The sequence below is a fragment of the Sus scrofa genome, chromosome 16 (genome assembly GCF_054392235.1).
Source record: "Sus scrofa isolate SSC_HxYL_T2T_F1_AM1 chromosome 16, Sscrofa_HxYL_maternal_Yorkshire_Landrace_v2.0, whole genome shotgun sequence".
Taxonomy (NCBI): Eukaryota; Metazoa; Chordata; class Mammalia; order Artiodactyla; family Suidae; genus Sus; species Sus scrofa.
Window position 1 is genome coordinate 87,471,993 of NC_139398.1, and position 22,411 is coordinate 87,494,403.

Below are 22,411 nucleotides of genomic sequence, written 5' to 3' on the forward strand. Positions count from 1 at the left end.
TGCCCGTGGTTGCCAGCCGAGCTGGGGCAGAGGTCCTGAGGATGGGCCTTCCAGGCAGAGTCGACGAGGCAGCTGCTAGGACGGGTTGTCTGCCCCACCCCCATTGCAGGGAGGGCAGGGCATGGGCAGTTATCCCGGCCGCCGTCCCATCTGGGTCTCCAAGTGGGCCTGCTGTGCAGTGGGAAAGACCAGATACCAAGGCAGCCTCTTGCAGAAGGAGAAGAGGCTTTTTTTGGCAGGGCATCCGAGCAGGGATACAGGAAGTGCTCGGCTCTCCCTGTCAGCTGTTGAGGGGCACGTTCACTGTGGCGGTAGGGAGGGAGGAAGGGCGGAGGGGCTCAGAAATGAGGGATGGAGAGTGAAGGTCAGTTTGAAGAGGTCTCCGTGCAGGCGTGACTGTCCTTTGTGCCTCTTCGTGGGTCACGTGCAGATTTGGGGTGGAGGGTTTTAGCCTGAGACGTTTAAAGTTTACTCTGGGTTATTTTAATCCTTTAGTGCACCTGTGCCACGTGACGGGGCCTTTAGCGTGTTGTTTTCATAGCTGTGGTTTTCCTAGTCTTCTGCAAAACAAGCTTAGACGTCTCCGTTCATCACTTTGCTTCTGCCGTACGGGCCTTGGGTGTGTCAGTGTCAGCACATGGTTTCAGTGAGATTCTGTGGAGATGACCTGCAAGTGAAAATCGAACTCTAGGACTGTTGAGGAGGAAAGGAATGCAGTCGTTTGTTTGTTTATTGATTTGTTTATTTTCGGTTCCCAGGCTAGGGGTCGAATCGGAGCTGTAGCTGCCGGTCACCACCACAGCCACAGCAACTCGGGATCTGAGCCACCTCTGCAACGTGCCCCACAGCTCATGGCAAAGCCGGATCCTTAACCCACTGAGCAAGGCTAGGGATCAAACCTGTGTCTTCATGGATCCTGGTCAGATTCGTTTCCCCCTGAGCCACGATGGGAATTCCTGCAGGAGTATATTGAGGTTATCACCTTTTAGTAATTAAACAATGAGGATTGTCTAAGCTTTGAAGGAATAGAGTAAAAAGGCAGTGATAAAAGAAGGTCTTATCCTCACGTAAAGATGGTTTTCGTTCTAAAGCACTTAGGATCTTACATTTACAGGAAGATGAAATGTATTAAATTAGGTTTCCAGATTGATTTGAAACTTGCTTATTTTTTAATAGCCACGCAAAAGAGATTCTCCATTGCTTGAAGAACAAGTATTTCAAGGAACTGGAGGACTTGGAGGTGGATGGTCAGAAAGTTGAAGTCCCGCAGCCCCTGAGTTGGTAGGTATAATGAAGCTTCATCCTGTCGGGGTATTTGGGGGGTTTAGTCTTTGTCACGTGAATCTGTTTCTTGGTCATGCATTTGCCGTTGGCAGCAAAGAACGTCAGTCTCCTTTTCAGACCTTCTCCTGTTCTGTTTCCGAACCAGCTTTTTCTCGCTGTAGCTTTACGTTGACATGCAAGCTTTCTCATGTGATTTGTAGCGCTCTGTATTGAACTCTTGTTTTTTTTGGTCTTTTGTCCTTTTGGGGCCGCACCCCTGGCTTATGGAGGTTTCCCAGGCTAGGGGGTCGAGTTGGAGCTGTAGCTGCCGGCCTACGCCACAGTCACAGCCACGCAGGATCCAAGCCGCGTCTGTGACCTACACCACAGCTCACGGCAACGCCAGATCCTTAACCCACTGAGCGAGGCCAGGGATCGAACCTACGTCCTCATGGAGGCTAGTCGGGCTCATTAACCACTGAGCCATGACAGGAACTCCCCTGAAGTCTCGATTTCAGTTAATTTTTCCAAATCAGTCCAGCTGCTTTGCTTCCTTGACGTTGTTACCGTTTTCACTCAAACCCCTTGTGTTCACATCAAAACTGCTACATACAGACGGACTGTTTTGTTGCAGGGCCCAGCGGGAAGGCCTGGCAGGAATCTCAGAATGGGGCTGAATGGAGTGCAGCCAGAACTCACTTTACAGGTCACGTGGTTTATTGCACACGACAACACTGCAGGAACACGTTAGTCCTGCAGATAGGAAAAGGGACGGGGTCATGAACCACTTGGAAGAGGGGTCTGGGAAGGACCTGTCTCGGCATGAGTAGGGTGCCCCGTCCTGCCCTGAGTCCTGAGACCAGTGGGAGCAGGCAGTCCCCTTCTGCTCTGACAGTGCCTCCAGCAGGGTCTGTCTGTCTGGAACAGCTCCTCAGCCCCACAGCATCAGATCCCATGGCGACGAGCCTCGAAGCCCCAGTCTGGTGTTTTGGAGTCCATCAGTGGGGGCGGCAGCTCCAGCCGGGGGTGGGGGGTGGGGTCTCTTCTCCGTCCGTTGCCCCTTCTGTGCCCGTGAAGTCTTTCTGAGACAGTACCAACCCCTGGACGTTTCCGGGCAGTCGTGGAGGTTCGCACTGGCTGCTGTGACTCCGTTTTGAACAGCGTGACATCGTCTCAAGTCGTACGACTCGAGCAGGAATCACATGATTAGAGATCACGTCTTAGCCCTTAACCTGGCAGAGGCTCGGCCAGACTGCTTCAGCCAGGCCGGCCTGCCGTCTCCAGGGCCCAAGCAGACTCCTGCCGTGCCTGCCACGCCCCTGCCGTCTTTACTGACCGTCCGTGTCCCGTGGCTTCCTTGTCTGTGTGGTCCAGTTCAGGGCTCGGATGTGTGAGGGCAGCCCCTCGTGTCTGTAGGCCGCCTGGCGCACTCAAGCGCAAAAGCAGTGCCAAGCCCTGGGCTGTTTATAAATAGGGGCGTCGTTAAAGTAACTTGTTGTGGTTCCACGTTTCAGTTATCAGCTTCGAGGTACTGCGTTCTCAGCAAACAGCAACCCGTTTTAAATGATTGCTGTAAAAAGGTGATCATTTAACCGGTATTTCCTGGCAGCGTCTGAAGCGTTGACTGAGGGAGGGTTTGTTGCCCTTCCTCCTTTTCGGTGCCCTTTAGGAATCACAAACCCAGGTCGGGTTCTCATCAGTCATGGGCTGTGGGTTTGTTCCTTGTCATTCGGTCGTCGGCCCTTGGCTGTCACGGCCCTGAACAGATTTCCGTTTGGAATGACTGCTCTGTGGTCAGACGCTAAAATCGGATCAGAACCAGATGTCACCGTCATGGGATGTGTTTCTGGGATGCAGTAATAAACTGGTAATACTAGGCCCCCAGATTTCAGTGTTCTTTTTTCAAATTAAACATTTTCATCAGAGTTTAAACGCTTGAAGGTGAGAGGACAGGCGGAGCTCCCAGGGGCCAGGTGGCTGTTGGTGGTCACTGGCTGCGTGTCCACTGCCCAGAGGCCAGTGGGAGAGGCGTGATTCCCGGCTGCTGGGCCGAGCGTCGCTGCGTGAGGCGACCTTTGTGCGGTGCGCTTCTTCCTCGCTCACAGTCCCTGGGAGGCAGACTGACCCGCTCTCTCGGGTTGCGGTTTGGAGACCTGACTGACGGTCCTGGGAAGTAGGGGTCATCTGATACTTTCCGAGGCAGGTTCCAGGTTGTCTTGGCCCACGTTTCTCTGTCTGATCACGTGGCCCGTTCCTCCTTCGACCAGCCTTTCCGAGGAGGAGGCCCCGTTCTCTGCACCTGGTCCAGGAGGAGGGGCTGCAAAGCACGCCTCCTGTGGGCCAGACAGGCCTCCCCGAGCGTGGCCTGCTGGAGTTTTCTTCTCGGGGTTCCCACACACACAGGAATCGGCCTCACTGTTTTTGATGTTCCCTGCAAGCTACATCACACTTCTGTTTGATCAGCTCTTTTAACATTTAACAGCTGTTTCTCCCTCTTGATGGCTGAACTTCGGGTGTGGGTCTAGGACCCGTCCGTCCCAGACCTGCCCTGTGGGAAAAGGACGCCAGGGACTCGCTCCAGGAACAGCCAGGCTTTCTCTTCATGTTACTGCGTGAACACACAGCAGGGCTGTGAGCAGCGCATTGGATGTTGTGTGTATTGGGTTCCTAACATTCAGCCTTTTCCGTTATCAGGGATAGTCGCATGATCGTTTTATTATGTAAGCTTTTAATCAATCAAAACCACTTGTCAAGTGTGGAAACCTGTGAATCAGCAAAGCAGGTAAAGCAGAAACGAACAAGACTTTGGGTGGTTTGCTGTGTTCAAAATAGCGTATTCTTTTTAATCTTTTGGTATCTGGTGGAATATAACAAAGGAGGAATATTTTGGGGAACCAGGTGTGCAAGGAGGAATGTTATGTGTAAGAATTATAACTTGGGCAGATTTTATTTCTCCCTTTTCATAGACTGGGAACTGTAAGGAATTATCCCAAAGCATTTTTTTTTAAAGCCTTTTTTTGAGAATCAGCTGTTGGGAACACACCTCGTTGTCATTGTAAAGTCTGGATTGAAGATGATTTATCACAGCTGTTGTGTGTATTTACAGAGCCTTTTTCCCTTAAGAAATTTTGAGGTATAAAGGGGAAAGGGTGGTTTTAATTTCTTCTTGAAAGGCATGACAAGTTTCCAAGTAGGACTTGAATGACTCAAGAGCAAAATCTGAATTACATAACTGTAAATTAAAGATAGGCTGTTTTTTTTTTAAGATTGATGTTAACATCTGCAAAGATTTTCATAAACATCTGTTAGCTCAAAAAAGTTCTTACAGGAGTTCCCGTTGTGGCTCAGTGGTTAGCGAATCTGACTAGGAACCATGAGGTGGGTTTGATCCCTGACCTCGCTCAGTGGGTTAAGGATCCAGCGTTGCCGAGCACTGTGGTATAGGTTGCAGACTCGGCTCGGACCCCGTGTTGCTGTGGCTGTGGTGTAGGCCAGCGGCTACAGCTCCGATTAGATCCCTAGCCTGGGAACCTCCATATGCCGCAGGTGCGGCCCTAAATAGACCAAAAAAAAAGTTCTTACATAGCTTTAGGCTATGTAAGAAGCACACTTTTTCATTTTAACTGTCTTTGTGTTTAACTGTTTGAAAGTTCTAAGTTTAAAAGCTTGTCACAGCCGTCATTACTTACAGTTTTAATCTTGTGATAGTCAGTTTACGTTTTAACTGCTAGAAAGTCCGCTTGTAAGTCGCCTGAGGAGGTGCTGCTGCCCTTAGGCTGCTTGCTGTCTCTCTTTGAGAAAGAACCTAAGCGACGCACAGGGAAGAGAGGCAGGCAGCACTGGGATCAGAAGCTGTTGTGGCGGCTTGGTGAGGTGGCAGCTGGCATGTGTGCTGTCGTTGGTTGCACACAGCCCAGGGCAGCCGGGAATCATGAAATCAGACCTGACCACCAGCCGAGGTCGCCGAGGGGCGGCCGGTTTGGTGCGGTTCTGCTCCTGGAGCCAACTCGAGCGAGTCCGAGCCATTGCCTGCTAGGGAGGGCGCGTGGGGAGTGTTGAAATTTGAAAGCCAAACTTTTCAAAATTAGCTGGTAAGTATGATTGCCCTTTGGTTTTGTATTTTTGAAACAGGTTAAATATTGAGGAGGGGCCCAGGTACGAGCAGTAGAAGCGAAGCCCCAGGGCGTTTGGAGAGTGCCCTGAACAGACTCAGCCCGCTGCAGTAGTGGTCGTTGCTTGGCAGAAGGCACCTTTCAGACCCACCTCGTAATAACGTGACGGTGGAGCAGTGGCTTCAGAGTTTAAGTCTCAGCTTGGCCCTGCCTATTTTCAAGTTCTAAAGCGGTCACATGTGTTGTGGTTTAAACACTCCAGTTTCATTTTCCTGGCTGTCACCTTAGCTGCAGTCTGACACCTGGACCTGTGGTGACCCTGCGTTGTTAAACTGAGCTCACTCTGATCCCTCAGCCTGGACAGTGAGTGCAGAAGACCGGTCGCTGCGGGGCCTGGCGTCAGCCGTGGCCTGTGTGTCCTCTCCAGGCGCTGGCTTGTGCAGGTGGAGCTCGGGGACAGGTGCAAAAGCTGCGATAAAAAAGCACTCGTTTCCTAACCTGTGACGTCATCACTTAGAGGAAACGCTGACACCTGCTCGGAAATGGCAGGAGGCGCTTCACTCTCGGGCCCGTAGAAGCAGCAGCCTGGGAGCTCAGATGCACGCCTGGGTGGTTGCCACGCTTCTCTGGAATGTGGAATGTTTCAGTACTTACTGCACTGATTTGTTTTGGAAATGAGGGAAATTTAGTTTAATAAGATTGTTTTCAGGTTTTTGTCAGCTGTTGCAGAACCTGCTGTACTGCATTATTTTGATTCTGTGGCATCTGCGCTTTAGGTCGCCTGTCGTCTTAGGTCCTCTCTTGAACTCGTGCCATTAACCTGCCTTAGTGGATGCGCAGAAGAGTTGTGGTCTCGGCCTTTTCGTGCTCCTGACCGTTGAGCACTGTAACTGCTCAGCAGTGTCCTGTGCGGAGCTCTCACAGCCGCCAGGCTTGTCCTGCCAGGGCCTCCACGTGGTCAGCGTGCTCCAGTGTCCCCAGGACCCTGTGTGGTGCTGCTGACTGTCCTCGCAGTCAGTGTCCCTGGGGCCCCACGCGTGCTACTGGCCGTCCTCGTGGTCAGCGTGCCCCAGTGTCCCCGGGACCCCGCCTGTCCTGCTGTCCTCGTGGTCAGCGTGCCCTGGTGTCCCCGGGACCCCACGAGCTGCTGCCGACCGTCCTCCGAGCTCGTGGCTGTGAGCAGAGTCGGTGTGTCATTGGGCTTATGACGTGTACAAGCATAAAGTTGTGACGGGACCACTCTAAAATGTATGTATAATCCATAAACGTTTGACTTTCTTTTTGGTCAGGTATCCCGAAGAACTTGCCTGGCACACAAATTTAAGTCGAAAAATCTTGAGAAAGTCTCCACAGTTGGAAAAGTTCCACCAGTTTCTGGTTAGCGAAACTGAATCTGTGAGTAGATTTCTTTGGATTCATTGGTTTCCTCCACACTTTAAAGGCGCCTTAGGGTCGTGGATTCATCTCGGCCCTCCTGGCCCTGGGGGTGACGAGGTAGACGAGGCACCCAGACCCCACCTTGGCATGCCTTTGCCCCTCGAGGGGCTGGGTATTTACATGGCGGCTCTCTTGCTCAGCTCCTCTGATGCTGAGATGTCCTGGGGGCACCGCTAGCGTGTCCCAGCAGCTCAGTGGGCTGCGCATGTTCTGGCTCCATCTGCTCTCAGTCCTTCGGAGGCGCAGGTGCCGCGTGTCCTTCCCACAGAAAACGGGGATGCGTTTTTATGGCCCTGTTCTGCCCTTCATTAAAGTGCCAAGCCCCACCTTGGCCAAACCCACAAACGCCACCCAGCTGCGGCAGCTTCGGCTCTCCTAAAACGACACCTGTCCTCGCCCTCGTGGCTCCCTGGCCATCACAAGTTGCTGGATTGTAGTTCAGTCACTGAACGCCTTGCCTTTAGCCCCAGATCCTCCTCACCAAATAGCTGCGCCCTCAGCCTGTATGTGATGGAATGCTCATAAAATTCAGGTATCCTAAGCTTTGCAGTCGCCTTTTAATTTTCTTGGCATTCTTAGGAGTCTCTCATTTAAATCAGAAGCTCCCCCTTCCTGTCTCCTCATCGCCTTTTTCTAGCCAAGGAAGCCTCTGTGTGTCCGGGGGTCTGTGCTTCTCTTTCACCCTGAGCTTCTGTGTCCAGCTAACAGGATTATATTGAACATCCTTGGAGCCGTAACCAGTTTAGAAACCCTTCAGCTCGTTCAGGTCTAACCTCTGCTCCGTCCACAGCTCTTTCCTCTCCTTGTGGCTTTCTGTCCATGTAGGTTACAGGTAACCTGGGCTCCTGCTGGCCTCGTTCCCCTCCCCCACGGTAAGGGATAAAGGGAGCTGAGCACCGCTAGGTCCCCGGGTCTGTGTTGGGGCCCCCCAGGACAGTGCTCTGGCTCAGCTTTTAATCAGAAGGCCAGGCAGGGACATGGCAGCTGTAGAGAATGATGTAGGTTTGAACTTGAGCAGAGCAGAGGGGTTGGGGGGTACACAGGTGTGTGTGGGGGTCGTGTGTGGGCAGCTTTGAAAGCTTTGAAAGCTCGGGGGCACTGGAGTTTAGTGTTGGGGTGCGTGTTGTAGGAACCCTCCAGGGTTTTGATCAGGAGTCAGCAGGATGAGATACTCTCAGCCGCCAAGAGCATTTAGGACGTGAACAGGTGTGAGCGGAGGTCTGCACCCCGGTTCTGGGGTCAGGGAGGCCCGCGTAGGCCGGGTGATGGCCGCTCGCCAAGGCCAGCAGACCCAGCTGGTAGCGGAGCAGAAGCTTCCTGGTAGCTGATGTGTTTCTGTTTGTTGTTTGTTTTGTTTTTGGTTTTGGCCTTACCTGCAGCAGGTAGTAATTTCTGGACCAGCGATCAAACCTGCACCGCAACGGTGACGCCAGTTCCTTAACATCTTGACCGCCAGAGAACTCGGTCGATGTTTTCATGGTTTCGCGCTTTTTTCTTTGGCTTTTTAGGGCCGCTCTCCAGCAGCATATGGAGATTCCCAGGCTAGGGCTCGAATCAGAGCTGCAGCACAGCCGAGCGTGCAGTCTTAAGCTGTTAGTTGCGATTGAGTCCGAAGAGTCATCCGTTTTAGCAGGTGTCCCGACGGGACGCACCAGCGAAGGCCCGGGGGCGGTTGCCTTAGTGAGGAATGGCGCTGCTTGCTTGTCTTCCGTGCGTGGAGATGCGAGCAGCGTTCGGTGTCTTCATCCTCCTCAGAGGTGCTTCTTGGGAATCCGGAGCGGGCGTGGGCCGTCCCTGAAACCGGGCACTGAGAAGGAGCCGTCTTCGGGTTTCCGCGGGCGGGGAAGACTTGCAGCAGGGACCCGTGTCCTGGGCTGGCTACCCTGGCTGGACGCCTGCCTCTTGCTGTTGCCCGTGGCCTTTGGTCCCGCTGCGTCCTCTTACCAGCTCGTGTTGTGCTTGGCCTTCCGATATTCTGACACGAGCCTTTGCGCTTAATGGTCACTCTTCCTCAGCCTTCAGATGGCAGCCGTTTATCCGCCAGCATAAAATCCATCTTGTTTCCCGTTGATATGATGGGGCTCACTTTTTTGTTCTCTGTGTGATGATGTGGGCTTTTCCTGCTGCACTGGCAGTAACGCCCCGTGTTAGAAGTGTCTGCCTCGTTTCATGTCACTGCTGAGTCGTAAACACATGTTCTTTTCCAAGGGGAACATCAGCCGTCAAGAAGCCGTCAGCATGATCCCGCCGCTGTTGCTAAACGCCCAGCCCCACCACAAGGTACTGTGCCCCGCGCGGGAGGGCCTGGTGGGCAGGCCGCTCGCCGCGTTCGTGTCTCTGCTGGTTGAGGCCCTTTTTTCTTCATGTCATTCCTCCTTTTTCTCCCCTTTTGCTCTTCGGGTAAAGTGGAGAATGGCATGTGTTTTATTTTAGGTGCTTTTTGCGTGGTCACAGCTGAGATAGCGCTTTCCTTCCCTTTTGAAGTTGACCGGTTTCCTGGACACAGATGACCCCTCAGTGTTCCCGAGCTTGGTGAACGCCGGGCATCGTTCCGTGTTCTTTTTGTGAATGAATCCGCTTTCTTATCCCCGCATCCCTGTGAGAACAGGTGCTGTCACTGTCGCCTGAAGTCACGAGCTAGTCATCAGCGGCTGAGCCGAGTCGTGGACCCGGCGTGCTCTGCCCCTTAGCCTCGGGTTACCGTGCTTCCTGCATTTAGTATCTTTGCTCACCGTCCCTAAATTTATCACTTTCACTGGTCTCTAGGGCCATTTTGTTCCTGTCCCTTGTGGGAGGAGAACCTTTATCCTTCCGTAGTTTGGGGACATTATTACCCATTACGAGATTTCTGTAAATTAAATGTAACACTCTAGATTCATTCTATAAAGAAATATGTTTAGGTCTTGAAAAAGAAATGGAAAGGTAACTTTAACTTGTGTTAAAGTAAATGTAGGATGATTGATTTCTTAAAAGAAAGACATGGGCCGTTGCCTCGCTTTTCCACCAGATCTTGGATATGTGCGCAGCACCTGGCTCGAAGACCACGCAGCTCATCGAGATGCTGCACGCCGACATGACTGTCCCTTTCCCAGGTGGGTGCCGCAGGGGGCGGCTTGCAGGTGCCTGCTGTGTCCGTGGATGGGCTCTGCCTCTGAAGGTAGAACTAGACGCTGTGCTCACCACCGTCCCTCGTCCTCAGACCCGTGCGTGTGCCGGGGGAGGGGCCTGTGGTTTAGAATTACCTGGATTTTCTATAAAAACAAGTGGGGTTTCTTTTTAAAGCCACAGTAGATAGATTTTGGCTTGACTTTTCCGTGGTAATGGTCTCACCTTGGGGCCTCTGTTTTGAGTGTTTACTACCTGCGTGAGAGGCAGGAGCGTGTGGGTAAGAGCTGCTGTCGACTCCCCAGGTTTAAATCCCACCACCATTTAATTTAATAGGTAAGTTAGGTGACATTACCAGACATGGCATATGACTCGGTCTTTTTTTTGTTTGTTTGTTTTTGTTGTTGGTCTTTTTGTCTCTTTAGGGCCGCCCCCGTGGCATATGGAGTTTCTCAGGCTATGGGTCCAGTCGGAGCTGTAGCTGCCAGCCACAGCCACAGCCACAGCCACAGCCACAGCAACTCAAGATCCAAGCCACATCTGTGATCTACACCATAACTCATGGCAATGCTGGATCCTCAACCCACTGAGCGAGGCCAGGGATCGAACCTGTAACCTCATGGTTCCCAGTCGGACTCGTTTCTGCTGAACCACGATGGGAACTCCGAAAAATACTGTTTGTAGTGTCTTTTAATATTTTATCTACCTTTGTCTCATCCTACTTTGTGTTTAGGCTAACTGGCTCTAGTTCTGCTTTAATGGTGTGCTGGTTAGCTGTGTTTTTCTAAGTCCCCTTTTAAACCGTGATAAATATTTTTCTAAAAAGCTTTCTTTATTCTTCCCTACTTTCGATTATTTTTTCCAAAATTGGTAGTATAAAGAGCTTCTTCCTGTTTTTAACACTTTATGTTTCATATTGTTTTAAGAGTCGTATTGATCATGAAATGTCATTAGGCAAGTGTGCCGTCTGCCTCTCTGAGTGGGGGGTGTGTGTCGCTCAGCCAGCGTCCCAGCAGTGGGTCTCGGCTGGGCTGCAGCTCAGAGGCTCCCAGGGAGCAGGTTGACCCCGGGCCCCTCACCCCCAGCCCGGAGTCTGATTTGCGGAGTCTAGACTGGAGCCCCCACCCAGCACGCGGGCCCCTTTTAAATACTTGTTGGGCGATTCTCTTGTGTTTCTCCATCTCTCTCCCGCACCCTCCTTTTTAACGAATGCTTGCTAATGAGAGGAAAGTCATTTGGCACAGTCACTGGTGCAAGGTAAATAACTGTTGAGCAGGTGAATTTTGAAGTTTTGACCTCGTAAATGACCATGAACTCGATCCTCGTTGGCCCACTTGCATAGTTCTGGCAGATCTTAAGCTCAGCCTTAGGTCCAGGGGGTTGCTGGTCTCCCTGCCGGCCAGACGTGACCTCTTCCCTCCCTTAACGCTCCCCTTCCCTCACACCGCGGTTCCGTGTCCCCAGAGGGCTTTGTCATCGCCAATGACGTGGACAACAAGCGCTGCTACCTGCTGGTGCACCAGGCCAAGCGGCTGAGCAGCCCCTGCATCATGGTGGTCAACCACGACGCCGCCTGCCTGCCCCGGCTCCAGATGGACGTGAACGGGCGCAAGGAGGTCCTCTTCTACGACCGCATCTTGTGCGACGTCCCTTGCAGGTATGGGGCGAGGCCTGAGGGCCCAGGGTCTACCCCAGGTCCCATCGCAGGTAGTCTAAAGGCAAGCCGCACGCCAGCGCAGGTGCGTCTTAGGGCCACGGGTGTGAAGAGGGGCAGTGGGAGCCTCGGTCAGAGGACAAGCTCAGCGTCAGGGGAACCGTGGCCGTGACGGCATACAGAACGAGAGCCCAGGTTTTGATGGTCTTTCCAAGAGACACAAGAAGGTACCTGAGAGGGAGGTCGCGTCCTGGAGCCTCGTTCTGGGCCTTTCAGGATGTGGGTGCTGCTTGACCTGCTCAGCCCAGCTGCTAATGCTCCTGCTCCTGCTGAGCGTGTCAAACACGAGTCCTAGGATCCTGCGCTCGCCTGGGCGTCTGCGGGGAGCGGGGAGCCTTCTGTCAGTCAGCTCAGCGGGACTTAGAGGTCTCGGCCTCTGGGAAGTGCATTCTGTGTGAACTGCTACACGTACCTGTTCTCAAAGTTTACATTTTAGGTTTTTAGAGTTGACCTATAAAAGAATTGCACGGTATAGCCGAATAACTGAGTTTTTCCAGAAAGAATAGAATTGATGAAGGCTGTTAAGTTCCCAGAGGCAGTGACGTAGGTGTTGGCGTCACTGGTGTTTAATGCTCTCTGAACACGTGGCATCACTGAGACTGTGGCACAGAAGCTGCCACAGGACTTTGTTAGCACCAGACACAGTGTGTAAAAATGTTACATCGGAGTTCCCATCCTGGCTCAGTTGGTTAACGAACCTGAGTAATATCTGTGAGGTTGCGGGTTCGAACCCTGGTCTTGCTCAGTGGGTTAAGGATCTGGCATTGCCGTGAGCTGTGGTGTGGGTCGCAGACGCGGCTTGGATCCCATGTTGCTGTGGCTGTGGTGCAGGCCGGCAGCTGCAGCTCCGACTCGACCCCTGGCCTGGGAACCTCCATATGCTGTGGGTGCAGCCCTGAGAAGACAAAAGACAGCAGCATGAAATTCCGTTGTTTAAACAAGTGGCGGGTTTATGCTGGTGGCAGTGCTCAGTAGCACTGGGTGTGACCGCGTGTCAGATACTTGAAAACTCTCCTTCACGAACGTTGAAATCGGTCATGAGCCGTATTCCTTTCTTTCGAGGTTGGAGTTTTTTAGTTTTCGTTTGGATCAGCGATTTTCCTGCCCCTGTGTTCTTTTGATTGGAAAAATCGTGCTGTGAGAGTGTGGCCTCGGGAGCTGCAAGGGTCAGCAGAGGAGATCAGGACTTAAGCCGCTAGGGCGTAAGCGAGGCCGAAAGCCTGCGCCTCCGGGGATGTTTCCATCCTGCAGACCCTTCAGCTCTGGGTCATGCGAAGCGCGCATCAGTGAGGACTGCATTGTACACAGAAAGCCAGCAGACACGGGGCTGTCTCTAAAAAATCTGCATAGAAAAAAATTAGATGTGGACAGAAAGATTAGTTCATTACCTCTCATGAAATTTATGTGCAAATAATCACCATTAAATAAAAGTAGAAAAATGAAAAAATCTTCAACTCAGATATAGAAAAATCTTGGTAAATATGTTAAATTGGTTTAATTGAAATTGCTGTGGAACTCCTTTGTGAGTGTAAGTTGGTCATTATTCAAGTAATTCGGGTTAAAGTCCCACTGTGATTAGCCAGGTTTCTGAGTAGCAGGATCAAAGTGTTTTCTGTGTATTCATGGTTCTGTGTCCTAGGTCTGAAGGCTAGTTTTGCTAGTATTTCTTTCAAATGGAAGCATATTACACTCTCCTTTTTTCTTCTTCTTTTCTTTTTTTAGGGCCGCAGCTGCAGCATATGGCACTTCCCAGGCTAGGGGTCAAATGGGAGCTGCAGCTGCTGGCCACTCCACAGCCACAGTGACAGCACTGTGGGGTCCCAGCTGCATCTGAGACCCTCACCACAGCTCGAGGCAGTGACGGGTCCTTAACCCACTGAGCCGCAGCGGGAACCCCCTGTTCTGTCCTTAGGGAGCATGGTTTCCTTTGCAAATCTTCATTTCCTGATGAAATTAAAACGGAAGTATAATTAGAAAATGTCACGTATTAGGGTGTCCCCACAACAGAAGGAGAAAATGTATTGTAGGGAGTTCCCAGTGTGGTGCCACTGGAGTTCCCTTTGTGGCCCAGCGATTAACGGACCCGACGAGGATCCATGGGGATGTGGGTTCGATCCCTGGCCTCACTCGGTGGGTTAAGGATCCGGCATTGCTGTGAGCTGCGGTGTAGGTCGCAAATGTGACTCGGATCCCGCGTTGCTGTGGCCGTGGTGTAGGCCGGCGGCTACAGCTGTGGATGGACCCCTGGCCTGGGAACCTCCATGTGCCACAAGCGCAGCCATTTAAAGAAGTTGGCTGTCGTTTGTGAGAATGTGGAGTGTTTTCTAACTGTGATTTATGGTGAATACCAGCTGGCGGGTCACGCAGCTCAGCCAGGGCATGTTTGCTGCGCTGTGGTCACCTGGCCGCCTTGCCTTTCAGCGGGGACGGCACCATGAGGAAGAACATCGACGTCTGGAAGAAGTGGACCACCTTGAACAGCTTGCAGCTGCACGGGTCAGTACCCGCGGGCGCCGGCGGGGGCGGTCGCCGTTGCGGTTGAGTTACCGGGGCGGCCGGCCCTCGGCGGCCCGACCCCAAGCCTCAGGGCCTGACGGTCGCCTGCGTGAGCGTTGGCTCCTCTCTCAGACGTCGTTTGTCGTCACCTGGAGTCTGCGCACTTCAGGTGCACAGAGATTGGAAAACCTTTTATAGGTATTTCCTGTAGCATTTCAGGTGCGTTTTCTATGAAATGCCTGTTTCTTACCAGTATTTCTCCTGTGTTCAGTTGTTAGGTATTGAATTATTTTGCTGAACATTTTGATGTCTTAGAAATAGTTTTTGGTAAGTTCTTAGAAATAAAAGGAAAAAGAAAATCTTCGAACTCCAAGATAATTTGTGAGGTGTCTGGTGTGTTTTTCTTTGCGTAGGGGTTTTTAAAATAACCTGTTAATTAATTGTACTTTCTACGGAGCTTTGCATTCCAATTTTTCATTTAATATTAAAATGATGCAACTATAGACCCACGGGTGATCGAGAGTGTACTAATGAATATTCGCCATAAACAACTCCAGCGTGAAATTTTATTTCTCTGTTAAATACTTACTGCTGTTTTTTGTGATTAGGATTGGCTTGTACTGAGGGATACAAACTGTTCATAGCAAGAAAAGTCAAATATTTATAGAAGTATGGAGGCTTTTTAGTGGTGAAATTTGCCTAATATACTGAATGCAGTTGTTGGTCAGCTTTAGCTTTGCCTGTTGACATGTTGGGAAAGGTTAACAGAACAGTAACGAGGTCACTTGTATAAATAGATGCTTTTTAAAATTAACGTGGATGGGGTTCCCCTTGTGGCGCAGTGGAAACGAATCCGACCGGCATCCATGAGGATGCGGATTCAATCCCTGGCCTCGCTCACCGGGTCGGGGATCCAGCGTGGCTGTGGCCGGCAGCTGTAGCTCTGATCCGACCCCTAGTCTGGGAACGTCCATGTGCTGTGGGTGTGGCCCTAAAAAGCAAAATAAATAAGGAACACGTTATATAGGTTTACTCTCACTTCGTTTAGAACCTTAAAAAGGTTTTTTTCTTTTTTTTAATGGGCGTTTCTTTTACATGCAGTGTTTTGTATTTTACTGTTAGTCTGTCATAAAATTTGTAGTAAATGCGTGCGGTGGCAGGTGCCTGTGATGTGTGTGCCACGTGGGAGTGCTCGGTCTTGGGATAACCCGACATCCGGCCCTTAGTTTACAGCTCCGGATCGCAACGCGGGGCGCTGAGCAGCTCGTGGAGGGCGGTAGGATGGTGTATTCTACGTGTTCGCTGAACCCCATCGAGGACGAAGCGGTCATAGCGTCTCTGCTGGAAAAGAGTGAAGGTGTGTGTGCAGCGAGTCTTCTCGCAAGGAGAACATGGACTTTGCAGAACCTTTATTGCCGTGGTGTATTTTCTCGTAGGCTTTTTCTACGTTTGTTTATGGGGGTTTGCTTATCTGATTGGCCTGTAAATCCTAAAAGGGGGTTATCGCTGATGAAAACCAGGGATTTTGATTGACTGGCTCGTTACATTTAGGTTGATGTCATCCAGGTCTCTCCGTGTTACCTCATGTATCAGAATTTCCTTTCCCTTTTTTTTTTTTATTTGCTTTTTAGGGCTGCACCCGTGGCATATGGAAGTTCCCAGGCTAGGGGTTGAATCAGAGCTGCAGCTGCCAGCCTACACCACAGCTACAGCCAGTTGGGATCGAAGCCGTGTCTGTGACCTACACCACCGCTCACAGCAGCGCCGGATCCTTTAACCCATTGGTCGAGGCCAGGGGTCGAACCTGCATCTTCAGGGATTCTAGTTGGGTTTGTGACTGCTGAGCCACAGAGGGCACTCCAAGACATGATTTCTGAATCATGTTTTTTGCGTGGTTATGAGCTCCGTATTTTTGGTGGTGCTTTATTTCAAGAAGGCTGTGGGCTTTCCCTCTGGGGCCCTGGGATCCGTGGGGGGGGGGGGGGGTCCCCGTGAGCGGTCTCCGGTAACGGCCCCGCTGAGGGCTCCTCGTGCTGGTGCCACCGTGGACACAGGGTTTTTAAGCGAGGCTCTTGTCTTGATGGCTGGTTTTAGAAAATTAACTTGGGCCTAAGACAGAAGGTGTAAAAATTTCCACAGCTCACTTGAAATGTTGCTTTTGGGTTCTGGGATGTTTGTTAGACAGAAAGGCGCAGAGCCCCGTTCGCCTAAGTGGTGTGGCTGGAAGCCAGGGCGGGCCGGATGCTGGGGGCCCTGGCCTGGGCTCGGTCCGAGGCCGCCTGTGGAGGTGGCCCTGGCTGCACCCAGGGCCCTGCAGGGGCCCTTACTGCAGCAGCTTTTCTGTGCTGGGATTTACACACCGTCAGTGACAGCCGCGTTTCGAGCTCTTCGGTCACCTCCCCGCAGTGCCGGCTCCTCCCCACGTTCCCCCGAGCTCTTCGGTCACCTCCCTGCAGTGCCGGCTCCTCCCCACGTTCCGCTTCGGGCCGGGACCCACTGGTCCGTCTGCCCTCGGCTGTGGTCTGTCCTCCCCGGGTCTTTCCTGTCAACAGCGTTGACCAGTGTGTGATCTTTCATAGCTGGTTTCTTTCATGGGCACAGCCTGATTTTCTTTTCTTTTTCTTCCCTCAGGTGCCTTGGAGCTTGCGGACGTGTCCTCCGAGTTGCCGGGGCTGAAGTGGATGCCGGGACTCACGCAGTGGAAGGTAATCCATCCCCTGGGTGACCGAATAACCAGCACGTCGGGTTAGGCGGCTCGGAGTCCGGCTCGGAGCCGTGTTCAGTGACGGCCGATGTGATTTACACAAACGCTTATCTCTGGCAGTGGAAGGTTTTCCCGTCTCCGTTCTGCGGTTAGAAGTCAGCTTTGTTTATTCTCATCCCTGTAAATACAGCTTCCCTTTTTTTCTTTTAATTGCCTGGGATTCAAGCTTTGTTTCCAAGACGAAACAATTCACTTTTCAGTCTTAAACCAGGACCAGTCCGAGGCTTGTTTTAAAAAAAGAAAAAAACGCCCATGGAAAATGAAAATGCCGCGTTATAGAATGGCTGTCCGTTCTCGTGGAATAAAGGCTTTTTCTGTTCTTTACGAACAGTCCTCCTGGCTTTGGAGGGAAAGGAGAGCCCTGTTCCCAGGCGGGGCTGGTCACCCCGCGCCCCCCTCTCGCTTGCAGGTGATGACGAGAGACGGGCAGTGGTTCCCGGCGTGGGATGACGTTCCTCAGGGCAGACACACGCAGATCCGGCCCACCATGTTCCCCCCGAAGGACCCCGAGAGCCTACAGGCCATGCACCTCGAGCGCTGGTGGGTCGGTGGGGCGGCGGGGCCTCGGGCGGGGCCTGCGTGGCCTGGGCCGTGCGCGCGGCCGCCTTCCGCTGGGAACGTTCCAGCAAGTGGGGTTTCCCAGGGCCCGGCAGCTGCGGGCATCGAGCATTTGTGAATTGCGGTTTGAAGCCAGCTGGTCCCACGCTCCGGGCGCGGGCGCTGCTTTAGGCTCCTGCAGCGCGCACGTCGGCCGTCCTGAGCGTGAGGGGGGGTCCCGCGCGCATTTGCAGCAAGAGGTTGTTTTGGATCAGTTACAAGGGGTAAGTGGTGGTGTGTGTGTGTTGTTTCTCCAGTCTTAGAATATTACCACACCATCAGAACACGGGAGGGTTCTTCGTGGCGGTGTTAGTGAAAAAGTCCCCGATGCCCTGGAATCGGCGTCCCCCGAAGGTAAGCAGCTCGGCGGCTGTGGTCTGGCTGTGCGGTCGGGGCCCAGGCTGACTGAGGTCGCTGGGATATGTTGCGGGTGGAGAGGAGTGTGTGTGTGTGTTGGAGGGGAGGTCTGTCTGTCTGTCTCCTGCTCACCAGCCCCTCGCTCCCCGTGAAGAGGGAGCCCTGGAGCTCGGCACCTGCTCTGGCCCGACACACACGTGTCACCCAGTTTTCTCAGAACCACATTTTAAAAAGTTTTTTTTTTTTTTTTTAAAAGGGATTTATTGCAGTATATTTAGATGTGATTTCCACAAAGTCGGAGCAGGACGTTTTTAACAAGGTGTTTGCATGCTTCACTCTGAGGCCTAACGAGGGCCGATTTGGGGCTCCCTGGTCCGTCTTACTTTGCTCCATCACGTTGGACCTGGTCAGACGCATGTGGCCAGTGGGGTCCCCAACAGCCCAAAGTCCTTGCACCAGGGGCTGCGTTGACGTTTTTGTCACCAATCGCGTCCTGGGCAAGGGAGTTACCGCTCTTCCCAACCTTGTCCCTGGTCGGGACCTGTAGTTCTAAAGTATTTTTTAAAGTGAGATGTAATTGACCTACAACGTCACGTTAGGTCAGGTGTGCAGCATAACGATTCTGTTTGTATATACGTAGTTTTACACCATTTTTTCTTGTGAAAACTTCTAAGATCTCCTCTCAGTAACTTTGAAATAGGCAAGTGTTGTTAACTTTAGTCCTGCTGTGCATTATGTTTTTTTAATGTTCGATCTTACATAAAATTACATTACAATTTAACAAAAGTAAACCATTTATTTTGTCCTTCTCAAAGCCAAATTATACTGCTGTCCCGGATCTGAAGTTCATTCATTTTTCAAGAGGAGTTTCCTTGGTGCCTGGAAACTTCCTCCTGTCTTCGCAGCGGTTTCCCCAGGGCCCTGGGACAGTTTCACTGTCCTCCCTTAGGTGGCAGTTACTTATGTGCTCGTGCCAGGGGTCGTGTGGGACTCAACCGTGTCCTCCTCTGCCCCGGGCGGTAGCATTTCTGAATGAAGACAAGCTGACCTCATTGGCTCCTGCCTAGAAACCAGAAGTTAAAACTAGAATCAGTGCCTGTGAATTTAGCTTGTAATAGCATGTAGACAAAATACTTGTTTTAAAAAAATTCTGAGGAGTTCCTGTTGTGGCACAGTGGGTTAAGAACCTGACATGGTGTGCCTGAGGATGCAGGTTCGATCCCTGGCCTCGTTCAGCGGAGTAAGGATCCGGCATTGCCATGAGGCTTGGATGCCGAGTTGCTATGGCTCTGGTGTAGGCCGGCGACTATGGTTCTGATTCGACTCCTAGTCTAGGAACCCCTATGCTGAAGGTGTGGCTCTAAAAAGACACACCAAAAAAACCAAATTCTGTCTTTCTTTTTATTTTATTTATTTATTTATTTTGCCATTTCTTGGACCGCTCCCGCGGCATAAGGAGGTTCTCAGGCCAGGGCGTCTCATCGGAGCTGTAGACGCCAGCCTACCTCAGACCCACAGCAACATGGGATCCAAGTGGCATTTGCCACCTACACCACAGCTCACGGCAACGCCAGATCCTTAACCCACTGAGCAAGGCCAGGGATCATACCTGCAACCTCATGGTTCCTAGTTGGATTTGTTGACCATTGAGCCATGACAGGAACTCTGTGTCTTTCTTTTAAACATAAAACACTCTGTTCACTTGGGTGGTTTTGAGAGCCCAGTGCGGCAGAGGCAGCTGAGTGACAGCTCGCCCCATTCCAGCCGCAGGGTGAGCCCGCAGATCGGAGGGGGCCTGTACAGCCCAGCCCCGAGGACCCCACAGCCCAGAGCCCTCCCGACCCCGCCGTGCTGGGCAGTAAACCGGACGCTGTCATGAGCGACGCAGAAGCCGTTGAAAGAGCTGAGGGTCTGGAGAATGACGGGAGCAAGAGGGACGGCGTGTGCGGGTAAGAAGCACGCGTACCTTCCTGTGGGTCCCGGGCGCTGTCCTGTCCGGCAGTGGTCTCACGCGCGGTGGGGGTACCAGGGCCTCCCTGTGTCGCTTGAACCTGCCTCGTGGATGCCGCTGCCTGTTGTCTCGGGGGAGGGGACCCCCTGCCCTGCCGCCTCCGTGTCTGGGACCCTGGGCTGCTCGGAGTTGGGCGGGGGTGGCACGCGGGAGGCCGTGTGCCATGGGGTTTGCCGCTGTCCCTCGGGTGCCAGGTCCATTTATCTTGTCCCCCTCTTCTCAGCCCTCCTCCATCCAAGAAAATGAAGTTATTCGGATTTAAAGAAGACCCGTTCGTGTTTATTCCCGAAGACGATCCATTATTTCCTCCTATCCAGTAAGGATTAATCAGCCTCGTTAATTTTTCATTTAGAGACACTCGCCATAGAGCCACGGATGCCTGTGTGGGGCCCTTCACCGGCGGGTGTTCATGGAGCTCCGCTCCCCCTGCGTGTCCCTCAGAGGGTTTTCACTGAACCCTCCGTTTAAGGGGAGCGATAACCAGGAACGTGAGCCCCTGGAGGTCAAGGCAGCGACATGAGGCCTCTGGGCGGTGAGCCTGAGTGGGAGTTACTCGGGGCTCCGGGGCCGTGGCCGGGGCTCCCCGCCCAGCCCCGGTTTGGGAGACGAAGAGTGCTGGGTCCCAGTGGCACCTGCAGGTGGAACCGGGCAGAGGGCGCGGGTCACGGTCTTGAGGTCGTCTCTTCCTCACCCGGCTTAGCGTCTCTTCGCCAGAGCCGTCCCTCTTCCGCTGCCTCCTGGACAGCGGTCCTTTGCCTCCCTTGGTCAGAATCCTCCCAGAACATCCCTGAAGCGCGGGGGGGTTCTCGGGTGTGTCGCTGGAGCAGCAGTTCAGGGGAGAGGTCGCACCACCTGCTGTGCTCAGGTGACTCGGCGCCCCTCAGCCTCCACACACCCCGGGGGAGAAGGGACCTCTGGCGGGGGCTGCAGGCTGAGCGCATGTCAAGCTCGTGCTGCACTGCTCTCTCGTGAACGGCTCTCTCATGTCTGCTTTGCAGGAAATTCTACGCCTTGGATCCTTCTTTCCCAAAGATGAACTTGTTAACTCGAACCACGGAAGGGAAGAAGAGGCAGCTCTACATGGTGTCCAAGGAGCTGAGAAACGTGCTGCTGAACAACAGCGAGAGGATGAAGGTACCGGCCGCGCAGACGAGGCGCCCCTGCGCTTCGCACCTGCTCGGGGCTCTGTGGGAGGAGCTGGGCCCGGCACCGCCCTGGCGTCTGTCCATCTTGGGCAGGGGGGATCCCAGCTGCCTGGTGGTCTCTGAGCGGCTGGCAGGCTCGGGCTGTGCGATGTGCCCTCCCTGCTCCTCTGCGCAGTGTCCAAGCGCCCTGTTTCTCCTGCGGGCACTACTTTTCCGGTTTCCATAGAAGGTTCCACGTTCAGGCCCCTGTCTTCATTGGCTGTACGGTTTTCCCAGCTCATTTTTCCCCTCAAAGCTCATTTTCCCCCTCGCGTGTTTATCTAATGAGGTGCTTCTCCACGTGCTCTGGAGGCCCCTGGGGTCAAAGGCAGCTTCATGACAGTGGTAGGACATTGTGCCTTTTCCCCCATCCTCCCTGCGGGGACACTGGAGCTTCCATGGTGACAGCGTCCTTGCCCCTGCCAGCTTGTGGACTGTGTGTCTGGGTTCCCGTGTACTCGGAGCGTCCCGGTCCGAGGTCTGTCGTAGCTGTCAGTCAGCGGGAGGCCCGCACACCAGAGCCGGCGGGGCGAACCTCAGGCGACTCATGAAATGTTTCCCACTTCTTTTCGCTCCTTTGCAGCAGCTGCGCCCTGTCTCCTCGTGGCAGAAGGGAGAGGTTTAATCCGTGATGCTGCCTCTGCCCACGCGTGTGTCTCAGCTGCCGTTTTCCCTTCCAGGTTATCAACACCGGGATTAAAGTCTGGTGTCGCAACAACAGCGGCGAAGAGTTTGACTGTGCTTTCCGGTTGGCGCAGGAGGTGATGGGCCTCAGGGGGCACGGCACAAGCCACGGGGGCGAAAATGGGTATTGCTCAGCTGGCCGGCAAGTCTGGACCATCTAGAGCTAGGCTGGCTTCTCCCAGCAGGAGCCTTCTCTGGGTCCTGGGTGTCACCCGTGTCGCCAATGCCGGGGCTGCAGTGGTTGGGGGTGGGGGTGGGGCAGCCGGACTCGGGGGACACTGGCCACTCACTTCACAGTGAGTGGGGGGCGGGGGTGACTTCCTGTTCATAATGGAGACCTCTCTGTTTATTCCTACAGGGAATATATACATTGTATCCATTTATTAATTCAAGAATTATCACTGTATCGATAGAAGATGTTAAAATTCTGTTAACCCAGGAAAACCCATTTTTTAGAAAACTCAGCAGTGAGACCTACAACCAAGCCAAGGACATGGGTAAGCAGGGACGGGTGGGTCATAGCTCGTCTTCGTCACAGGGAGAGACGCGGGTCTCCCTGCCTGGTGGCTCTTTCTCCCTTTTGTGTGTCAGTACCTGAGCCTTTCTTCTTAGTGACTCTTGATTGTACTTTATTTATTTATTTATTTTTGTTTTTTCAGTGCCACACCCATGGCATATGGAGGTTCC

At 52.9% G+C, this 22,411-nt stretch overlaps 1 protein-coding gene across 8 annotated transcripts in view; it reads left to right on the plus strand.

The window, feature by feature from the left end:
* The window catches only part of NSUN2 (NOP2/Sun RNA methyltransferase 2), a 66,944-nt gene that overhangs the window by 4,273 nt on the left and 40,260 nt on the right, over nt 1-22,411 (plus strand). For 3 of the 8 annotated variants that reach the window (XM_013982784.3, XM_003359850.5, XM_085001690.1), the window contains exons 3-17: nt 1,177-1,281; nt 6,665-6,770; nt 9,021-9,092; nt 9,820-9,904; nt 11,382-11,574; nt 14,053-14,127; nt 15,354-15,484; nt 16,759-16,832; nt 17,301-17,431; nt 17,746-17,842; nt 19,610-19,794; nt 20,080-20,172; nt 20,855-20,990; nt 21,721-21,801; nt 22,083-22,221. In XM_013982784.3, the coding sequence (XP_013838238.3) occupies nt 1,177-1,281; nt 6,665-6,770; nt 9,021-9,092; nt 9,820-9,904; nt 11,382-11,574; nt 14,053-14,127; nt 15,354-15,484; nt 16,759-16,832; nt 17,301-17,431; nt 17,746-17,842; nt 19,610-19,794; nt 20,080-20,172; nt 20,855-20,990; nt 21,721-21,801; nt 22,083-22,221 (1,703 nt within the window). Of the gene's footprint in view, nt 1-1,176; nt 1,532-4,668; nt 6,771-9,020; nt 9,093-9,819; nt 9,905-11,381; nt 11,575-14,052; nt 14,128-15,353; nt 15,485-16,758; nt 16,833-17,300; nt 17,432-17,745; nt 17,843-19,609; nt 19,795-20,079; nt 20,173-20,854; nt 20,991-21,720; nt 21,802-22,082; nt 22,222-22,411 lie in introns of all 8 variants that reach the window. The other 5 variants (XM_085001696.1, XM_085001695.1, XM_085001694.1 and 2 more) reach the window with 3 other exon arrangements.